General features: G+C 47.6%; 1 protein-coding gene across 22 annotated transcripts in view; it reads right to left on the minus strand.

Annotated features, from left to right (window-relative positions):
- SGMS1 (sphingomyelin synthase 1) overlaps positions 1–23,435 on the minus strand; it is a 265,936-nt gene that overhangs the window by 26,637 nt on the left and 215,864 nt on the right. For all 22 annotated transcript variants that reach the window (XM_064594560.1, XM_064594553.1, XM_064594557.1 and 19 more), the window contains one exon: positions 8,557–9,359. In XM_064594560.1, coding sequence (XP_064450630.1) covers positions 8,557–9,179 — 623 coding nt within the window. In that variant the 5' untranslated portion in view covers positions 9,180–9,359. The remainder of the gene's footprint in view (positions 1–8,556; positions 9,360–23,435) is intronic.

Consider the following 23,435-nt stretch of genomic DNA (forward strand, 5'->3'; position numbering starts at 1 on the left):
CAGCGACTGTTTGCTCTGGGGCTAACGGATTAACCCTGAAAGTGACACCGTCTCATTTCCACAGAGACTTTCTAAAACCATAATAAGCATATATATCAGCAGCAGTGGCTATAACACTTACTGAATTTTAGGCCCAGTTAGTAGCATAGTGTAACACTCAAGAGAGGCTAGCTGCCATCAGGACTTCTTTATTCACGTAGTAAGAAGATATGCGCTAGGCATTACTGTGGGCGCTGGGAATACAGCAGTGAACACAATGGTCACAGAGCCTGCCTTGTGGTGCTTGTATTCTGGAAGGAGGAGGCAGACAATCATCAAGATAAGTAAGTAAATACAGAGCGTGTTAGATAGGCACTGAATGGCAGAACTGAGCGAGGGTTTCACCGGGGGAAGATTCCAGACAGAGGCTAGCATGTGCGGGGGTCTGCTGAGCAGCAGGGGTGGGGAGCAGAGTGCTCGGCGATGGGGGATCCAGTAGGATCTCCCTGGTCACCCCCAGCATCCTGGCCTTCAAGCTTCACGCTCTGCGGAGGGACATCCGCCAACCTACTCTGAGCGTGACGCATGTGTTCTGCCGAGCTGACAAGTGGCAGAGCGACCGGCAGGAGGCTCCTGCCCAGCCTGGCTGAGAGAGGACAGTGGGAGACCGAGGGCAGCAACAGAGGTGGCCAGGACAGGAGGGATTAACACGCCCCAGATCTCAAGAATGAAACCAGGAGGTCTGGCCTGAGAGCAAGGAAGGGCAGGGATGCCACATCCTAAGAGGGCGTGTGGTGGGACGGCCCAGGCAGCAGGAGGGTGCCAAGGACGCAGTCGGGTGATCTGACACCAGTAGGATTTCCCACGTGAGTGCATGGCTGCCACTGTCACGATGCGGACACGATGCGGACGGGCTGGTGGGGGACAGACGTGATGACTTCTACATCAGATCCGCCCTGATGGAGGCCATCCCCGGGCATGCTAGAAAGTAGAAGGCAAACACAATACTGTCTAAAAACACACTCGTAGAGGGGCGCCTGCCTGGGTGGCTTAGTCGGTTAAGTGTCCGACTCTTAGCTCGGCTCAGGTCATGATCTCAGGGTTGTGTGTTCGAGCCCCGCATCAGGCTCCGCACTTAAAAAACAAAACAAAATAATACAAAAACCACACTCATATATAGATTATACATATCTGAGCACACACAGAAAAATATCGAAAGGGTAACAAACCCATTATTTATGTCTGGCAACATGACAGGTAACTTGTTTCCTTTTTGTTTCTCTTCTAATCTGCCTACGGGCAAGCTGCTGGGACTTCATTTTCTCTGGTGTTATAAATAAAAATTAACACATGAAAATGGTAATGTATTGTCTGTATGTACCTTTATATTTGCTCTCTCCCCCTTTATCCTGAGTCTCGGTTAAAAAGTTTCTTAACAATGTTTATGTTAACTTAAAAACCTAAATTGCTGTGATTCCTGAATTTAGGGAGCTCCACAGGGTCAATCTAGTTTCCCTACAATTCCTGGGACCTAGACTAGCATTTGGGTCTTGAGATGCAACCTGGTAAAAATGAGGAAATAAGAGGAGCCCACCTCTCAGCTACCGGGGGAATGAAAAGTGAGGCCGAGCAGGGGACTGAGTCCATCACCCAGCTCCCAGAGTGATGCTCCTTCCTCTCCAAGTCATGCCCTGGGAGAAGGAGGGGAGGCAGGGGCCCGCAGAAGCCCAGGAGGTCAGGGTCATAGGGGAAGATAACGGGACAGGGAAGGGCCCCAGGGAAGGAAAGGAAACAGGATCCCAGGCCAGATGGCTGGCGGATCAGAATCAAAGAGGAGAGAAAACAGAAAGGAAGAAAATAAGGCTGGGCGCTCCTGGTCAGCAGTCCTCAGGGGAAAAGTGTGGCTGAGGTTGGCGGCCGAGGGGATTTCCCAGAGCGAGGGTGACAGGGCCGTACCTGGGAGGTCACAGGACAGCACACAGCTGAGACAGGGCCAGGTGCATTTTCTACAAACTATGGTGGAACAGCATGATGGGACAGCTCTCGGGGCCGGCAGACCCATCCGGGGGCAAGTGTGCACATCTCCCATATGGTGGGATGTGACATATAAACCTTATCACGGAATACTGACCAGATCCGTTTTCAGTCTGTCTGTCCTACGAACGCCAACACATGCCACCACATTCGCTGGTGCCGGAGATGCCAGGCACTTCTAGACTGGCTTTATACCAAAGAGCCTCCAATCTCCAAGTCATTCCATGTGGGACCTGAGGCAAGTCAACCGCTTCTCGGAGTCTCCGTGACCTTTGCTGAGAAAGGGGAGGGAGCCACCGCGTATTTTAGGGACTGACCAGGTTAGAGGACAGAGTGCATGCAAAACCCAGTTCCTGTTACTCAACAGGTTTGGGATCTGCCACTGGAACAGGGTGATGATGACTGTGGACAACGTGGATGGAAAGGTACAGAAGGAAAGAGACAAGAGTCGTGCGCATGTCCAGCACGAGTTCAGACGAAGAAGAAGGGGGGGTCCCTGTGCTCTCGTCTTGCTTTACTGCTGGTGAGGAATATGACAGCTGACTGGCCAATTAAACAAGGAGCCGCGTTGCCCCCAAAGGCTGCAGAGAGACCCGCCAGAAGATAACCTTCACGCTTGGCTGTGCTCACTGCTGCATCGTCTTCAGTAACTCTTGATCAACAACTAAACGTAAAGATGCCCTGACATCCCACAACAGACTAGCCTTGTGGTCCTTAGCGTGAGGCCAACTCAGAATAAAGGCAAGAGCCCTAAGAAAAGGCTCCTCCAGAGCTTGAAAGATGACCTCTACTGAGCAGGAAAGTGGGGAGACCAGCTCCCTATGAAATGCTCTGCATCCAGGGCTTTGAAGAACTTAAACGCATCCATCGAAGACCTAAAAACAATGGGGACAACGTTGACAGTAACTGTGTCACAAACTGCCTTGGGGATCAGAAGAGGAGAGAGAGAAGCACCTTGATCCAATCCGTTTAATGTGAACAGCAGTAAGGAAATTAAAATGGGGTAAAATGAAAGAGAAATGTTAGTGCACAATCCAGCCCGTGGGGTGAGACACAAACCAAAATAAATCGAGTCCTCCTCTGACAGCAGCGGCTACCCATCAGCACAAGGACTGTTTTGGGAAATGAGATCCCTCTCGCAGAGGAGAGGTGTTGCTGTAGACTCTTTCTTACGGTGGCAGAGACCCTCCTGATAAACAAAGGCGCTCAACGCCAGAGCATTTCTTGAAGGATAAAATACAAAACAAGTATTTTCCAAAGTGGTCTCTGAACGTAAAACCCACTGCTGCCAACCACCTAGAGATCCACGTCCATGCTCGCAGAGCGTCATCCCGGAAAAGCCACACGGGGAACCTGCACCTGCTCCTTCCCGTGGAGGAGCACGGCCCCAGAAAACTCTTCTCGACAGAGAGGTCGTGGCAGGTCTGAAGTCGGGTCTGCTAGCACCATTTCCCTTCTTCCGCTCCTCCTTCCCTTTGGGCACGCCATCGACTTTCCAAGAACCTACTCGGTGGCTGTGGTCTCAGTAAGTCCTTGCCACAGATTATGCCAGAATGTTCTACCCCAGGCCCCAAGTGCCTCCACCACTCAGCTCTTTCCACTCCACTCCATATCCCAACTATCCTGTGGCTCCTTTTCTTCTTCCCATCTTTTCTCCACCAACGGGCCAACACACCCTGCAATACTTCATTCATTCTTAAACCGTCCCCACCCCCAACCCCAAAAGACCTGCGCTACTCCTTTTAGGCAAGTATCTTATCCAAGAGAAGCCACAGTAGAAAACACCTGCTGGGATAGACATGTGACTGGACTTTGCTCTGAAATTAAACATATCCCAGCAAGGTTGTCAAAGCTCCCAAATTAGTGAATTCGATCTTCTCATTCAATTCCATATATAATTCAGGGATTCACAGAGAGACCCAAAAACCTTGTACAAGAAATTCCGCAATAGAAGCTAGCCCTCTGGCTAGAAAAACATAAGGAACCCTAAATTCAATGGAAGCCAGGGCTTCTAGAAAGAGCCCATCCCTTCGCACCGCCCAGCACGAGACATGCTCAAACGTCAGGTCAAGGCGCAGCCATCGTCCATCCGGGCGACTGCAATGGCGGCCAGACCAGCTCCCCCATCCGCTCTTGCTTGCCTGTGTCTATACTGCGGCCAGAGCGGTCTTCTATAGTACAGACCTGCTCCTATCGCTCTCCTCTGACGACCCATCACCACCCTTGGAACACTATTCCAGCCCTTTATCCGTGGCCCTCGCAGCCCTGGCGCGCGCCCGCCGCCCACACCCTGCTGACCTCCCGTGTCACCGCCTCGTCTCACTCGGTGGGCCACACACACCTTTGGCTGTTCCCCAGGGGAGCCTTGGAGCCTCTGCACTTGCCGTGTCCCCTGTGTGGATGGCTCCCGCCCGACACACGTGCAAGGCGCCCCCTCATCTGGACTCATGGCGCCTGCTCAACAGTCACCTCTCAAAGGACTTTTCCAGGCACCGTATCAAACATCACCCCTTCCCCACGATCCCCAACACTGCTCCAGTCAGTTTTTTCCATTTCCCCAAACAACAGCTGGCATTATCCATTCATTCGCTGACTGCCTGCTTCACCGTGGCCAGAATGCAAGCTCCGTGAGAAGTCACTGCAGCACCCCGGGGTCGGGAACGGTGCCCGGCACCTGGTAGGTTGCTCAGTAAAGAGAAGGCGAAGGAACAAATGAATTTTAAATGAGCACTTTCTATCTGGCAGCCTCTGTACCAGGCGGTGGGGCAGAAAGATGAATGACACACAGGATCGAGTCTTTTCCCTGGAGGAACTTAAACCCTAGCACTGAGGGAGACCATCCACCATGAGTCAAAAGCACCGGGACATGAGCTTGGAGCGTTCCCGGGAAATGAGCCGAGCAGTTAAGAGAGGAGGTGGGGACAGACCAGGGCCAGACTACCAAGGAGCCTGAATCCACACTAAGGAACGGGGCGTTGCTCAGAGCCCCCAGCATCCATCGCTACGCGGGAATGGAAAGAGGTAAAGAACCTGAAGTCAGAAGGACAAAACGTAGTGACTCTCCGTGTGGAAGGAAAGGAGACGTTGTAGGTTTCCAGGAAAAGCCACTGCCCGCACACGAGGGGGACAAAGCTGGTGACTCAGCTGGGGACAAGTTGAGTTTGTGGCACCTGTGACCGCAGGTCTAAGTCACAGTGCTAGAGGACCCCTGATGGACTTGGAAATTCCACAACCCTGTTCCCTGACCTTCTTCTCTGTCGGGGGCTCACGATGTCCTGACAGAGCTCAGCCACACGTGTCAGGCCCCATGGGGGCTACACCTCAGCCACGCATGAGGAGCCCTCACCAAGCCTGTAAGGTTAAGCGTACTCCTTATCATGCTTTCCGAAAACAAGGGATGCCTGTTTTGCAGTGAAGTCTGACACAAAGGCAGAGACTCCCCAGGAATTTTTCCTAGTCGGTGGCTTGAAAGTCCAATTCTAAATGGGGAGACAGCATTATTTACAATTTTAAAAATCAGAAAGTTCCCAAAGACAGGCTTTGTTGCTGCTTTCCACCTTGCAATGTCATGGAAATCCCATGTGAATGCATGTGTATATGCGTACATACATACAAACATGAGGGGGACATGTTAAGAAGGAAAGGAGGAATAAAAAAATGTAAGTAAAAACCCCAAACTTATGTTTAACAGTAAAGGACAACTGTACACAACAGAAGGACAGACTGTGTCTCAAGGTCAAATTCAGCAGCAAGGTTTCCCAGTGCCTCACACATCTGGCTGAAGGCCCTGTTACTGGGGCATGTTGCCCAAATTTTAGTGATCTCATTTCTCAATTAATAAATCATCCTCCACAGTTTCAGCCTCTGATTCTTCCCTAAGAAGTCGGAGATACAGAAGCAGGAAGGAATAGGCTGAATCCTTTAAGGGCTCGGAGACTTAAAGTCAAACGCCCCTTGGGAATTACTGGCCAAACAGGCTCAACTCCTAGGAGTGAGCGAGCTGCGCTCCTGAGTGGCAAACCTCTGGGGGAGGCTGGGGAGAGAGGACAAGACGCAGGAGAGACGTGCAAAGGATGCGTGAGACGTTAGCTCTGTTCAGGAGAACATTCCACAACCAGAAGGACCCACTTCCCTAACAGGCTGAGTCAATCCAACTACTGTACCGTGAGAGCCAAACAACTGGAAACAAGGGGTCTCTCTGAGTCTACAAAGCTTTCTAATCTTCCTGATGAGGGCCAGGGGTTAGTTCATTTACACCCACTGCTTGGTTGTCAATCTCCATCTCTCCTCCAACCCCTTACGCATCTGCTGTGCCACATCCACCGAAGAGAGCCTCCCCAGGACAGGAGACAAGGAGCCAGGGACATGCCCCAGGAGGAGGACGGGGCTGGATTATCAAGACAACAGTGGGCTTCCCCGTCCCGAGTCCCTATCCTGCCAACAGGGAAACCCGAGAGAGAAGACATCAAAGACTCTTTAGCTGGATGTATACTGGACAAAAATTGCTCTTGTGTCTTAATACTTTTTAAATATAACTGGCCCATTCAATAATCTTTGTAACAAATAAAACAAAGGTGTATAGAATAATAGAAACCATCTAGACTAGGGGGCCCTTATTTTATCTGTGAGAAAAACAAAGCTCTTCAGACTTCAAGAGACTGGCCCACACCACCGGCATGCTGGGGCACGGCAGGGGCTGGACCCAGGCAGCCCTGCACCCCCGCACTGGCTTAATTCTGCCCGAGGTATGGATTAAGGGATTCACTGCTCACTGCGGCTGCGTCATTTCAACACACACACGACTACAGCACTGGTAATAAGTACCAGTAAAACATGAAATCTCGAAGCTTAAAGAGAAACTGGTTTGAGGAGAAGTCCCAGCTGAGGGAAAGATAAATAGCAACATGCTTAAAAGAAATAAACCCTACTGTGAGGACACTTCTTAGAACAAGAACACATTATTTAAAAATCACAGTTCTAAAAAAATAAAATAAAGTCACAGTTCTGTTGACACATCTGAACTTGCACATGGTATGACTGATATATAATGTTTTATTCTAGGGCAGTAAATTATTTGCTTGCATGCACAAATTTTTATGGAAAAAAACAAAAACAGAAAATAAACTCGTAATACACAAAACAAGAAAAATCAGGAAAAACCCAAGAAACCTACTTTGAATCGACCCTCCCTTTGTAAAGCAAACCGTACTGGCATTTTTTTCTAACGGGCTTTTGGTGGGGGGGGAAACGTTTAAAAGTCAAAAGCAGATCTGAAGTTTGGCGGCTGAAAGGATGTAATTAGTAAATTCTGATCATCTCACATTTCAAGTCTATCTTACCTAGTTAGCCTGTTAAAACTAAGCAAGCAAACAACCTGAAAGTCTTCTACCAAATCAACACGGCCCAGACCACCGTTTCCATTTCAAACCTGGCTTTCCCATGGAACTGCCAAGCCAACCCCAAAAGAAACACCGTCCACTTAAACAGCTTCCTTTATAAAAGACTAACACAGTCCTTCCCGGCACAGAGTCACTGTGCTCATTTCCACTCGTAGGTATCGAATTCGCAAGGTGAAAACACATTCCAGGAAAAAACTCATCGCTCGGGAGATAAAGTTCGGCGCAGACTCTCAGGTTGCATCTTGTTTTCTTGATTTAAGAGGATTTCCTTAACGTTCGACCATACTGTGGGTCGTGCAATGCAGCCCACTGGACAGAAACCATTCCCAGCTCCCATACATGGAAGCCCTAAAGATGGTCCACTAACGGGAAAACCAGACACCGAGGAGGACGGCAACGTGGGCGCTTAGTCTGCACCAGGCAACCCAAGCATACAGCTGGCCGGAGGACGGGGTTTAGAGCTTGGGACACCAGAGCCACTTTGGATCCACCGGAAACTAAAAGAAGGTGCCTGTTTAAAATCCTGAGAAACCTGAATGCAATCACCATGTTTCTGTAAGTGCCCCACAATCTAGAAGGTGGAAGGCCGTGTGGGTTCATCCACATTCCATCCACCCAAAGTCCTTTCCCGAAGGTGTCATTCTCCCAACAGCCCAAGGCACTCTGGAACCGCTGTTCTGCATTCTGTGTGAAACATCTCTAGATACGGCCTGCTAAGGGTCCCACTGTCGGACTCTGCGTGGGAAAAGCCACCCGGCCATCAGGCCGACTGTGGACAATTTATTTGGTGGGTTAACGACCCCGAGTTTGGGTAGTTTATCTGTGATTCAATAGCCTGTGCTCTCTGAGGGTTTTCTTCCCTGTGAAAACAGAAGAACATCATCTCTACAAGCCCATTCATCACTCTGTATGAATCTTGTACAAAACGGGCAATAAACACAGCATTTTCTTACAGCTACCAAAGCTCTCGCTGGTTCAACAGGGCATGGGGTATAAAATGATGAAGTAAAACTAAAAAAAGGAGCTGGTATGTTTCCATTCCTACTGCTTGATAAAGCTCACGTCCAAACAATGACTATTAGACGTGGGCAAGGCAGACCCCCGCACCCCAGTCCCAGAGTCTGGGAGCATTTGCTTTACTTACTTGTATTTTAAGAGCAGCCACTGAATTAACCAGAGTCCTACGAGGATCATGCCGTTAATTTCACAGATAGAAAAGGCCCACTGCACCCGGTTAAAATGGTCAAAGAACGTGTCCGGCAGCGGGGGCTGCACCTCCTTGGGAGGCACTCGCTCGTGGACGACCGAGATCATCACTGTGGTGAGGACGAAGCAGGACAGAGCATACAGGAAGGCCAGGCACGTCTTGCCCCACTCCATGGGGTACTGGGAGCGCTCGGGCTCTGGCATGGGGATCTTGATCATCTCCTTCCTGTAGCCGTTGGGCACCCCGTTGGGCTTGGCCTGCAGGCCAAAGCCGGCGGCGGGGCCAGGGCCGGCCACACCTGCACCCAGGTGCCCGTTGGCGTGGCCGTTCTTGTGCGCCTCCATGTGCTGTTCCACCTTCAGGGTCTCGATCATGTCCAGGAGCCGCTGCCCGCTGTCGGCCGACACGCGGCACAGGGGCGGCCGCGCGAAGTCCTCCCGGGTCAGGCCGATCAGGTCCCGGCCCGTGAAGTGCTCCAGGGGCTCACAGTACTCGGGCATGGCGTGCTCCAGCAGCCAGTCTGCCACCTTCTTGGGGGACCAGTACGCCACCTCCTTCATGGTCCCGGCGGGCGGGGGTCAGCGGTCCCGCGGCGGCGCACCCATGCTGCCCGGCCTCATGCCGGGGACGTGCGTGGCCAGATGCGCGGGGCCGCTCCCGCTCCCGCAGCCCGCACACCGCTCTCCGGGGCTCTGGGCGCCGGCACGCGCTCACCTCATGGCGCCCCGGCCGTCTTCCTTCTGCGGAGGCAAGAGACACAGTCAGCAGGGGGCTCCACGCCAGTCCCTGCGGGGCGCACGGCCCCTGCGCGCGTCAGCAGGACGCAGACCCCGAGACCTGGCCCCGGAGCGGGGCGGGGGGGGGGGGAGGGGGTGGAACCACACGGCTCCCCGGCTCATCCTCCCCGAAGAAGCAGCCAAGGACACCCCGGAAGGATGGGATCACGTCCTCTCCAAAGGCGCGTTGCCTAAGAAGTAACGCCACAGGGCTCTGGATACGGCTCAGTATGGGTCAGGGGTTCCCTCCGTACTTACCTACTTCCTGACATAACCTGAGATCAGGCGGCAAATGTGCCTCACCTACCATTCTATCCGGTGGAGAAAGGTTTTCCAATGTACCTAACACACAGCAACTTAACAGATATCCCAGATAATCACAGAAATGTCGAGCCTCAGAACCATCTGGTCCAACAATTTGATAGCCTTACATGCAAAAATACCAACGAATCCCTTTTTTCCCCATGCGGGGCATTTTCCACGTTTCTCCTACCTGTTTTTCTTTAATAAGCATGGATTACTTTTGTAACAACACTTATAATTTAAAACAACAAGAAAAGTGAAGACCCACTTCTATAACAAGTTATCATGGTTAGTGAAATATGTCGTCAGCAGCAGACAGACCATAATTGGACTCAAAATCTCCCATGGGTAAGCCCCTGGGTGAGCTTCAGCTTACTGATCTGTGAAAGGAAGCTTCCCCCCCCTCGCAGGGTTGCTGTCAGGACTTTAAAAACCATATGTAAGTCTAGCACTAAGAAGGGTCTGTTCATCCCATATCCTTTGTTCTCCTTCCTTAATTTTTCTATGCTATCCAATAGCTACTGTCTACTCCATGTCACTATGAAAACACCCTAAGAGTGGGCTAACTTTTTCTTCCTTAAAAGATGAATGTTGTGGGATGCCTGGGTGGCTCAGTCATTAAGCGTCTGCCTTCAGCTCAGGTCATGATCCTGGGGTCCTGGGACAGAACTCTGTGTGGGGCTCCCTGCTCAGCAGAAAGCCTGCTTCTCCCTCTCCCACTCGCCGTGCTTGCATCCTTCTCTAGCTGTCTGTCAAATAAATAAATAAAAATCTTAAAAAAAAAAAAAAGAGTGTTAACTACAAAAACACCTGCACAGATATGTAGGCTTAATGGCTAGAAATTAGTGATGGCAGTGTTTCCCAAGTATGCTTTGCAGAATAACCATCTGATAAAATGCTCTGTGCTTTAAAAAAAAAAAAAAAAAAAAAAAAATCCAGGGGCACCTGGGTGGCTCAGATGGTTAAGCGTCTGCCTTCGGCTCAGGTCATGATCCCGGGGTCCCCACATCGGGGTCCCTGCTCGGCGGGAAGTCTGCTTCTCCCTCTCCCTCTGCCTCTCCCCCTGCTCATGCTCTCTCTCTATCTCTGTGTCTCAAATGAATAAATAAAATCTTAAAAAAAAAAAAAAGAAATCCAAATTAAGTCTCAGGAACTGCGTACTAGAGCCTCTTCCAGAGACAATAGCAGGTATTAGCATGTTAGAAGCTCTAAAAAATCCTCCAGTAGGAAACTGGTTAGCAGGATTTCTCAAATGGACTTCACTGAGTCTGCTGTCCCCCCGGCCACCTCCCCAGTGACTCCTGTCAACTCCCAATGGAGCGCACTGGGCGGTAGTGGCACAAACAAGACCCAGACTCGGTTCTACCGAACCCCAAATCGGACTGTGGAATGAAGATGGACAGACGTCCACTCCCAATCTCCCCGTCCAAATAACAACCAATGAAATGGCAGTAAAGCTCAAGATATCCCAGACCTTGCAAAAAGGTTGGGTGTTCTCTCTTCTGTACATCCACACTGTTGTCGCACCGCCTTCTGTAATGTGTGTGTCTGCAAACCTCCTCCACCCCCCCAAGGAGACCAGGAGTGACTGGGGAAGGGCTACAGTCTTGAGCATCCGCAGAACTCACAATGCAAGGGCTCACTTGACATCTGCTCATATCTCAAGAAATGTCCCTGACATTTATCAACATGTAGACGGTGGAATAGAAAATAAAATCTACTCAAAATGCCACTGATACTGAAAACTGCTTCAGAACAATTTGGATAGTCAAGGAACATGCTAAGGTGGGCATTCTTCAGAAATGGGAAACCAGAGTGGACCTCTGGCCATTTGAGAAGCACTCTAGAGGGGCTTCGGTCGTTGCTAGGACTGCCTGGTGACAAGAAGACACGAGCCAAATGGAAGTCCTGCCAGACGGTCCTGCGGGACAGGGGATCCCTTGGCGACACAGCCCGGGCCTCGCCCCGAACACTCCTCAGCGGAGTTACAGGATCAGCCAAGGGAGCCCTGCCCATCTCGAAATGGCTAGGAGAGCTCGAAAGAGAAACTCCTGGAGGAATATTCAGGCCCAAGGGAATGAACGGGCTTCTCACGTGGGTTCCTCGCTTCCCCCTGGCCCACGTGGGAAGTCTGCCAGGAGGGGAAACCCCGCAGAACCACAGAGACCAGACCAATGCCAACGTGTTATTTCACTCCTCTCCGCTGAGCAAACTGTCAGATCATCTCCTCTTAAGACTTAGTCATCTTTACAACAGAAAAACAGCAAATGGTCGGAGACAATATGGGGCCAACAGACTCACGGATGAAGGAGCGCTAACCGTACAGAACTAGCCCAGCAGGCAGGATCTCCGAAGACACAGCGAGAAAAACCAGTGGCTTCCGCTGTAACTCGGCCAACACAACTGTGTGCCCCCTAAGACAGGCCCGGTGCTTCCCTCCACGTTGGCATTCTCCATCTACTCTCCAGCAAGCCCCACATCTTCCCTCAGTGCTTCAGATCATTCCCAGTCCTGTCCCCTCCCTGCGTCCCCACACCACCGGTGTCTGTGACCATATACTTTAATGGGCTTGTGTGCCCAGTGCCACGACGCATGCCAGCCGTGTGAGGCGGGGAGCCTGCAGCCGGGACCCAACTCAGCCACCTCCCTTCTTGACAGAGTTCTCGAACCCCGCCGAGCCTCAGTGTCCTCTGGAAAATAGGATCAACAACTACCTTACCCAACTCCCCGCGGGCTGCTCCTGCTGGGAGGCTCCAATCAGGGAAAAGGAATGAAAGCTATTAATTACTCTAAGAAATTGGTCTTGTTCTTCTGGTAACGGCCTGCTTTCTTCCTGACACCCAACTGGGCCCACGGTGACGTTTCATAAATAGGGACTGAAGCTGCCCCTCCCAAATGGCATTTTTAAAAGCCCAATCATTCCGACACACAAGTTCAAACAGCCTTCCAGATTTCACGAGAAAACAAACCTTTGTTTTTCAAGCAAGCTTTGAAGCTTGAAAATAAAGGCACAGATGCTATTTTCGTGCAGACGATGCCAAAATCGTGTAAAAGGGGAAAAGGTCATTTATCTGGAAGTAACTGCCTGGCAGCTACTCGGTACCTCAAAGGCCACTGCTCAAAGGCAGGACTTACTCAGAGACCCCAGGGCCCAGCTGTGGGAGGAGAGGTGAGAGACTCACTTCCTCCTGGCCTCACACACTCACTTCAGAATAGAATAGAAGATACCGCAGCATTTCTGAGAAGTGCTTCTACATCTAGACCCAGAAGACTGTACGTTAGACTGAGCTCAGAAAACTACTACCACCAGCCCCGTCCAGAAAAGCCATCCTGAATCCACTACTGGGAGAATGTTCAGAAATAACGCATAGCTCAAGTCCCCAGACTTGGTACTCAGGACTCAGAAGTCGTAAGAGAATAAAGCCTTGATATTCCCCATTACCAGAATGTGAGCAATGGAAGAGGAGCTGGAGGGCTCGTTCATCCACAAGTCTCAGACACAAGTAGAGTGAAGTGTCTAAACTCTCCGACATAGCAGAGTTAGTCCCAGAGCTAGACAAACCCACCATGCTTTCCAGGGCCGCCCACTGCATATATTCAACGACCTCACAGACGTCAACAAACGTGAAGGGCAGTCTAAGAGTCTCTAGAAAAAAAAAGTTATGCAGTCCTATAGCATTAAGGGCAGGAACAACAACACATATTCATTATAGATTCCAAACCCAGCAGGGATTTCTAATGAGACCCCAACTGAGTGAAAAATAAATCTGCTAAAACAATTTGGCTCCAATTCTTAGAACAGATATTTTAAGCCTTAGTATTGTAAAAGCCATCAGATAATATGCCACAACACACTATAAACTATTTATAGCTCTTTATCAAAGCCAGCTCTCTAGAACCAGAAAAAGTAAGTTAAACCAATTATCCTGGTAATGAAAGCATTACCCAAATAACTAAATCATGTATGAATATGTGTTTATCGCTACATAAAAAGAATCTACTATATTACCTTATTGTCTGGCATTGTCTAGAAGTAAGACATTGTTGTGTTAACACAAAGCTACCACATCAATTGAACAAGGAACACAAGTTTTCAAGAATTAAAATGCCAGAAAATGCACAGTGAAGCTCTGAAGCAAGTGCTCAGAAAATCTGAGTTCTAATAATTGCTCCGTATTTTACTCCAATCCCAGTGCCTCGGTTTCCTATAATGGAACAATTTATTCCGTCTGCTTGCTGCATTAGTTTAGGGAATTTATGGACAACTGACAGTGCTTTGGGTAACATAAGGCAAGACATAAAAATGTAAGAAATTATTATACTGAACGTTATTTATCCTTTGAAGATTCAAGAACTTTAAAATAAGTGCCATGAAATTAAGAATTGAATTTTTACAATTTTTTTAAGGAACGGTGGAATTGATTGAATGAACTTAGCTGCCGTGTCAATGAAGAAACTAGAGCAAAGTTCCAGATGTTTCTACATGCTGACAGTGGCAAATGAGAGTAGAAAGTAGTGCGTGCACAATTCGTCTTTTAGAGGCATACTGAGTGAGCTGAACGTTCTGCTCTTTGCATCAAATTTCTAAAACACAAAAGCAGAAGTAACATGGGCTTTAAACGCGAATTCTGCTCTAGTAGCTCAAATAATCAACTTAGTGCAAGATCAGAATTGGGTGAGTGTGGGGGAGCTCAGACCTCCAACATGAAACTACCTGTAGGTGTCTTGTTAACTAGCAACAGAATCAGAAATCGACATTATTGTCTTGAAACACACGAACTGCCTTTCTGTAAACACTGCAAGTCCAGATAAAGGTCTTCACATCCCCACACCTTTCCATAAAAGGCAGCAGTAACCTAACGGACCTTCTAGGGCAGTGCAGCCTGCTGATACTCAGGAGACAGGTGTCCAATTGTCCTCTAACTCAATTTAGAGAACTCTGGAATGCTTTCCTTCCATCTAATTAACTATAGATATTTTTTTTTTCTTTGCTACTTAACACGCAGAGTTAACCTAAGTAGGCAGAATTCATCAAACTGTATTTATTTGAAGAAAAAGAATGGCTAGAAAAGCAACTGCACAGTTTCAGCCGAAGGACCTGCATATTAACTTCAATCTACTGTGGAAGAATTTTAGATTGTTTTTGTGTCTTAACCTTTAAATGGTCCTTTAATTTTAAATTGCTATTACATGCAGTGTTCAAAAATTCCAGAGTCAAACTCTGACTGGCAAACAAAATCGTCCCTTAGGAAGTGGCTCCCTGAACGAGGTCTACGCTGCCTGATTATGCAGAGGTGGGAGAAAGACAGGGCTAGGGGTCTGCTCAGGCTGTCCCCTCAGCTGGTGCCATCTTCCCGCCTCCTCCACACCGTGTCTATTTCACCAAGTGTGATACTAGATCTCACAGTGTCTGGAATGTACTCTTTCTCAGCAGCTGCCCTATAACTTAACCAACTGACAGCCTCCCTTTTCGTGGCCACTCCCAAAATGACCCATTCCAGTGTGATAGCCCCCAATGTTCCAGACGGAAAGAGAGGAGTCTTGCCTGACGAAAGTGGTATATAGAACATAATGACAAGAAACGGGCCATGTCAACTGTATGCTATGTATCATGGTTCTGGTCATTCTTGGATGGTCAGAACTGTGTTGTCATCCATTTCAAGGAGAGTCCTACCACCACCAGGACCAGCTAATTCCTTTTCCCATACCCTGAGCTTTCATTTGAGTCATTCCGGGACAGAATATAAACTGTTAGTAGCCAGAAAATTCAAAGAATCATTTATTACAGCAAAAATTAGAAACCACCTAAAAGTTACACAGGGAGAATTAAATACAACATCATACAACAGAATACTAAGCCTCCACTAAGACTGGACTAGATTTCTTTGTTTTTAAATTAATTAATTAAATTTTTTATAAGATTTTATTTATTTATTTGACAGAGAGAGGCAGCGAGAGAGGGAACACAAGCAGGGGCAGAAGGAGAGGGAGAAGCAGGCTCCCCGCTGAGTAGGGAGCCCGATGCGGGGCTCGATCCCAGGACGTGACCGAGCCCAAGGCAGATGCTTAACGACTGAGCCACCCAGGCGTCCCTGGACTAGATTTCTATAGCTGTAGTGATACATATTTATACTTTTGTCTCTAAACAGGTTACAAAAGACAAGGATACCATTTCTGTAAATATACATGTATCAAAACTATTCATAGGAAAGAAGGCTGAAGGCACATATCAACTGTTGCCTTTGGGTGATGAAATCGTAAACTAATTGCTTAATTTTTTTCAGTATTCTAATTTCTCTAATAAACACATATTGCTTGTGTTTATTCGAGCATAATCTATGTTTTTAAACATGGAGGCTGCACCGTAAGATTAACACAGACGCTTCTGACGTTAGCTTTCTTTCAAAGAAGTGGGCTTGCAGATTTCTCCAAGTAATTGGAACCTCTGCCTCCTGTGTATAACTAGCTCCCCAAGTCCTTCAGATTTCCAAAATATAATGGTCCCAGGAGATGAGCCAAACTACCTACAAAGATAAAGCTGAAATCGGAACCCAAGTGCATCAAGAAATCCCGGTCTCAGATACTTCCCATCATTCCAGAAAGAAAACAACAACAAACCATCAGAATTACAACTGTTCTATCATCTAGGTTGTCAATGCCCATCTATCTGGGTATCTACAGCCAAATGTAAAAGACCGTTTGGAAACTCTGCCCTCTTGTCATTACAAGGAAACCTGGCAGACCTGTAATGACAACCATAATCACTATGGCTTTCCCCTGGCGTTTCACTCTTAGAACCCAATTACCAAAACTCTGAAGATGATCTATTTCTAGTCAACTGATTAATAACTACCTACGTCTGAAACCAGCAGGACTATTTTAATACTCCTGTGGTTCATCTGTGGTCCCTGAACACAGACTCAATGTAGCAGCACTCCAGAATGTTGGGATATAATCAGTGTTTGCAAGTTCCACCAGCCCGTGTGTGCAGTGGGGATCTCACCTGCCCCAAGAGACCTGGGAGAGGCTCCCCATTTGCTTCTCCTTTAGTTTCTGCCTCCAGTATTTCTTTACCTTACGGCCTTTCCCCGCAAACAGTGGACCTGAGCTATACTCGTGCTCCCATGGGTAGTTTTCCTCAGAAACATTCATCGTATACCTCCCCAGCTGTGCTTTCTGCCCAGAATGCCTTTCACGCCCCCTACTTTTGTCCTTGTACGACCACCACCTTCAGGAGGCCCAGCTTCATTTGCTCCTGAATCTTTGAGCCTAACACACACTACACACTTAGTAGATGTTTGCTGAACACACGAATAAAAAATAACGCAAAGAGGGGCGTACAGGTGGCTCAGTCGGTTAAGCATCTGCCTTCAGCTCAGGTCATGATCCCGGGGTTCTGGGATCGAGCCCCGCATCGGGCTCCCTGCTCCTTGGGGAACCTGCCTCTCCCTCTCCCTCTGCCCCTCCCCCTGCTTGTGCACGCTCACAGGCATTCTAAGTAAATAAATAATTTAAATAAAGAATGCAAAGAGAGGGACCAAGTGATGTGTACCTCTCTGTACATCAAGCACATAAAAACCTATACAAATATAACTGCTGGAATTTTAATATCAAAATGAGTTTCAAAATACAGAAAGGGGACTTCCCATGCACCGAAAAAGGAGAAATCTCAAAGCCAGAGTGGGGAAGATACAAGCTAATACACTGAGCCCAGAGGGATACCAGCGTTGGGCCCCAGCAGCCAGGGGTTGGGGTTTTAAGAGGCAAGGGCAGAGGACATGGCCTGAGGCCAGATCCAGACAGGCAACTAGAACTAAGACTCTTGAATTAAGCCAGAATCCCTTTAGGACTGGAAAAGTTGGGCCTGTGAAGTCAGTACACGATAAGGCAAACTTCAAACTCACAGGACTTGGGTGGTGTGGGTCCCAAGCCAAGAAATTAATGCAAATACAAAAGACAAGTAATCACAAAACAGCCTCTTAGAGACCTTTCAACAAGCAAGAGTTCACAGCATTCCCATGGAAAAAGTAATCTCAGCTAAGGATGAACAAGAATTGAAAATTATGAATCATGTGAGGAAATAATCCACCACGAGGGAGAACTTTGGCAGGTGCGACAAACAGGAAGCTTGCCAGACCATGAACTTGAGAAAATAAAGTCAAGTCAGGAGAGGCTATGATGAGAGTATACAAAAGAGGTAAAGGAAGCTGAAACCTTAATGAAGGAACAAGACATAGTAGAAAAAAAGACAGGTGTTGTTAAAGAAGTGTGGGAAAAGCCCAGGCCTGTGACCGGCTGATGCCCCAGGAGGAATGGGGAGAGAAAAAGGGTTAAGTGGGGCTCATGAGAGGACAAGAAATGGGCAAATGTATAAGGTGTACACATTGAAAGGCAACAGACAGGTTTTTTCAAACCCCCAAGCTCAAGTCAGCTAGCAGCCACATCGTCTTGTTTGGAGGAGGGAGGGGGACCGAAAAGTACATGCAGCCAATCAAAAGATGAAGCAGATCCAAAAAAGATGTCTAAGTGAACATATGTGTTAGTTTCCACTGCCTCTTCAAGCTCTCCTGAAATGAGCATGCAGGGATGACTAAAAAAGAGAAAACTGAAGAGACCAGAGGAGAAAGCCGGGCAGCAGGTGGACTGCGGTAACTGTCGGCAGACCCAGGAAGGAGAACCTCAGCCCGTAACAAGGAAGGGTGGGAAGCAATGTGATTTCTGTGACAGAAGCCTTAGAAATGAGGAGCTGGTGGCACAGGAACCTTGCAAGATGGGGGTGAAGGTGGGGCTCAAAATAGAGGAACTGGCTGAAACACCATTTAGAAGTTCCCTCCAGCTTCTCACTACGCACAGCTGAAAAGCACTCCACCCGCCCTGGCTGAGAAGCCTGGACCTGTCTTCTGTGGAGGCGGGGGATGAACAGTCACCAGGGTAGGGGGGCACTAGACACAGGTGAAAGCTGGGGCATCGTGGGTGCTTGGCTCTGGATTTCAGCTCAGGTCACGATCTCGGGGTCCTGGGATCAAGTCCGACATTGGGCTCCATGTTCAGCACGGGGTCTGCTTGGATTCTCTCTCTCTCTGTCCCTCCCACTCCTCTCTAAAATCAATCAATCAATCTTTTTTTTTTTTTTAAGAGAGAAAAAGAAAGCAGGGGCATCGTACTAAACAGGGACTAAGTAAAACAGATGCAAACAGATGTTAATAAGTCAGCCCTGCCCCAACCCTTTACCTCATTAGACCCCACAATGCTGGCTGCCAGGATGAAAACTTCCAGGCAGGTGAAGAGATCAATGTTTTCTGAACCCCAGACATTTTACGAGAAAAGAACATGGATCGTCTTGCACTGAAATCCATACAAACAAGATTCATGAAAAGCGCTTCCAGACAGCAACTTTAGTGCTTCCTTTAAAATATGAATGGACAGGGGCGCCTGGGTGGCTCAGTCGTTAAGCGTCTGCCTTCAGTTCAGGTCATGATCCTGGGGTCCTAGGATCGAGCCCCACATCAGGCTCCCTGCTCTGCGGGAAGCCTACTTCTCCCTCTCCCACTCCCCCTGCTTGTGTTCCCTCTCTCGCTGTGTCTCTCTCTGTCAGATAAATAAGTAAAATCTTTAAAAAAAAAAAATAATAAAATAAAATATGAATGGACAAATAAAAATGAACAGACGTTTGAAGAAACTCTCTAATAAATATGAAAGCCAGAAATTAAAACAAAACAGAACATGGAAGACACAGGCGAAGTAGGGAAGTACAATGTTAAGAAAAACTAATATTCACATCCTCTAACGGGTGCTATGAACAAAATGACACACACACAAAAAGGCATTCAGAGAATTTTGAAAAGAAAGCTCTTTGTGAATTCATGGTAAATATGAAAAATTCACTGTATATTAAGTTGGAATAAAATCTCTCAGTAAAAAAAAAGACAGAGATGGAAAACCGAAAGAAAAGGTAAAAACATTAAACACGTTATCTAGGAAGTTCCATATGTGAGTAGTAGGAGCTTGTGAGGGCACAAGAGAAAACAGATTTCTCAGAACTTAAGGGGATATGAACGGCCAGGTGGAAAGCGTTCATCAAATGTCCAAGAAGCATGGCTGAAAATGTAAGATATGTATGTTCCTGCTGTTATTATTCTGTATTAACAAATTACTTTAGGGGCGCCTGGGTGGCTTAGTCGGTTAAGCGTCTGACTCTTGATCTCGGCTCAAGTCTTAATCTCAGGGTCATGAGTTCAAGCCCTGCATTGGGCTCTGCACTGGGTGTGGAGCCTACTTTAAAAAAAAAAAAAATCATTTTAAAGGAAAAAGGGAAGCAAGATCTTGAAGGATGCTGCCCCACTGCTTGTCGCCATCCTGGTCGTGTTTCCCTCCATCTTTCCCCACCTGCACCTGCTTCCTGTCTCCATCCTCAACCTCCTCCCTACTGGCATTTCCATCCTCAGCCAGAAAAGCCACTGCAGACTTCAAGCCCAAAGACCGCATTTCTTGGTATGAAGGACAGAAGGATACACAACCCCACGACAGGCTGACTTGGTAGAAGGTTTATTTTCAAGTGAAGACAACTGAGAGGAAGCAGAGATAAGAAACGCTCTCTGCCCTTCCCCCAGCTGCCCAAAATCGGACACAAAGTTGTAAAAGTCGCCCCCACCCCTCCACCAGGAACAGCAGAAGTGAATCCCAGGAGACAACTTTAGACTCAGCCCAGAGGAATCTACATAACAAAACTTGGATTCCTTTTCCTGTGTAATTTGCCTTCTCACATTTGCTGCCCTACATAAGCTCCAAGTCTTTTAGCCTTTGTCGTGCCTCTACTAAGAAAATTTATTGTTCTTTTATTAAGATGCTGTATTCACGCAAGTTCTCATTCCTTCGAGTTACTCCTCCCTAAATGCTCCCCTGTGTACATCCCATACACCTTCAGAAACTCCTTTGCTTTTCTCTAATTAATCTGCATTTTGTCAGTCTAATTTATGGGGCCCCAGCCCGAGAACCTGAGATGGTTAGAAGAAAAAGGGATTATTTCCCTCCGGACGACATCGAAGAGTGGAATTTTTATTGCATTTTTAGTTGTTTAGTCATTTATTGCTTGTAATCGGCAATGGTGCCTCTTTAATACTATATAAACGCCCAAAATAAAAGTACCATAAGATTTAGACACATTTCATAGGCAGTAACCATTTTCCCAAGATTTTCTAAGTTCAGATTTCAAATATATTGTCCCCTTGTCTCATACACCATGAAAATGTCCTGGAAGGTTTAATATTTTAGTTTCTAAACTGCTTCTCTCTCAGAATGCTTCTGCTGCCCAGAAGTGCTTAGAAATTCTTACTTAGATGTGTGCTGATAATTTGACTCAGAAGTATGGCCATTTTTAATAATCTATGGGCTTTGGGAGACCCAATGGGGCCCAAATCACCATGCATAACAATAAAACGCAACTAATTTAAGGTATACCTTTACTGTTTAAATTGGGGACTGCTTAGTTGACAGCAGGCTGAAAAGACAGAACACAGTTTCCTGATTAATCTAAAATAAAAAATCTTATCTGCAAGGAAGTTGGGTTTTTTTTTTTTTTTTTTTTTACAGTCCCCTGAGGATTAGAAATGCCACGGAACTCAAAACTCTTCCACCTCAGTGAGAAAAAGTCTACGCAATCTCTTCTAAACTTACACTTACAGAAATAAATGTAACTCACTGAGGTAAAAGCAAAGCTAATTTAGGGAACATGACCCTGGGGCATAACACCATGTTCCAAAATTAGCAACAACTCATAGACCCAAATAGGAGAAATCAAGTTCAAGTCTATTTCCAAAAATAAATTTCTAATACTTCCATGGACAGCGAGAGGAGTGCAAACTATTTTCAGACTAGAGAGCATCCAAAGGGGTACATTCAAAGTTGATGGTACTTCCATGTGCATCCACTGGACAGCCTTTCCCTTGAGGGCGGTGCCCGCGAGCCCACCATATTCTCCCACAAAACGCTCCACCGCCCGGCTCCAGCCCTGGACCCCTTCTGGTCTCCTGGAGGTAATCAGAATCAAGGATCCTGAGAAAGCAAATGTGGGTCTCCTCTATCTTTATCCCCACTCTCAAAAAAAAAAAAAAAAAAAAAATGCATGAAGTGTTTCCCCCACCCCACCAACCACAGTTATACCAACTCAAAAAATGAGTATCCATCAGTGCATCAATTTCTCCCCAGTCACCATTGGCCATGACGTCTTGATTCTACCTATTGATAATTTCTCAAACTTCCGGGGCCTACCTTCAGTGAGCTTCTTTTTTTTGTAAATTAAAAATGTTTTTTTGAGTATAGTTGACACACGTTACATTAGTTTCACGCGTGCGACACAGTGATTTAACTGCACTTGTTCATTAATGGACCAATGGCTCATAGCACCAAAGCTCGGCTGCAAAGAAGGGGTGATCCTTATCCATCAAACTGAATGGTGCTGAAGCACATCCTCAGCTGAAAAAGGGCTGCAGAGCTAGCTTTGGACTAAGGTAGAATACCACCAGGGGGCAGCAGAGAGTCCGCAAACACACACTCCGGGCACCCTCCCCAAGAGGTAAAGGACTGGGGGGACATCCTCCAACAGAGATCCCGCACCCAAGCAATACAAGGAGGCAATCCAATTGCAAGAACTAGAAGAACCTCTCTGTCTTCCAAACCCCCAACTCATGCTCCTCCCACCATAACCGTCTGATTCTAACGCGCATCTCGAGACCCCACAATCAACAACGTGGCCACGTCCAATTCTAGGGAACCAAACTACAAATCAGAGCTATCCTGAATCTCACCCAACAGGACAATCGTTTAGACATTTAGTCTTGCTTTATATAACAACTTAATAAGCTTTATTCTCTGGCTACTCTAACTTAATGCCACAGAATTAGAACCTTGCACACGACGGACCCAAATCAATGACAGCTAAATTGTAAAAACATTGTGTAAGGGGCGCCTGGGTGGCTCAGTCAGTGAAGCATCTGCCTTCGGCTCAGGTCATGCTCTTGGAGTCCCGGGATCGAGTCCCACATCCAGCTCCCTGCTGGGCAGGGAGTCTGCTTCTCCCTCTGACCCTCCCCCCTCTCATGTGCTCTCTCTCTCTCTAAAACAAAACAAAACACCATTGTGTAAAATCACCTAAGTTGTAAAACTAGTTAGCAAAAGGCATGGTGAAAAAAAAACAGAAGATCTGAACAAGTACAGCGAAGGCTATTGTTCACGTGGTGAAATACATTCTCTTTTTAAACCATTTTTGAGGACAGTTGGCACACAATGTGACATAAATTTCAGGTGTATGACAGTGGTTCAACCCCTCTGTGCGTCACGCTGTGCTCACCTCAAGCGTAGCTCCCATCCGTCACCTCATGACACCGTTCGAGTACCAGTGACCCTGTGCCCGGGGCTGAGCCCTTCACGCCCATGGTTCACTCATTCCGTAACCGGAGGTCTACACCGCCCACTCTCCTGCACCCCTTTTGTCCATCCCCCACCAGTCTGTTCTCTGCTGAAATACGTTCTTTACTCTCAAAAAGCTTCAAATGTATATCCCTGTGTGTTATAGTGAAGTAAATTCAAAATGGGTCATAAAGTGTTCTCTCAAGTTCACGGGCATTTATGAACCCTCTAACACAAACACAAATGTGATGCCAAGTGTATGAACCACAGCATCGGACAAACCACCACAAAAACACCAGGGAAAACACTTCACAAATGAAAACACCGGGCAAA

The sequence above is a fragment of the Mirounga angustirostris genome, unplaced genomic scaffold, assembly GCF_029215605.1.
Source record: "Mirounga angustirostris isolate CCGP_5_RB_7025 unplaced genomic scaffold, mMirAng1.0.hap1 SCAF_6, whole genome shotgun sequence".
NCBI classification, from domain to species: Eukaryota; Metazoa; Chordata; class Mammalia; order Carnivora; family Phocidae; genus Mirounga; species Mirounga angustirostris.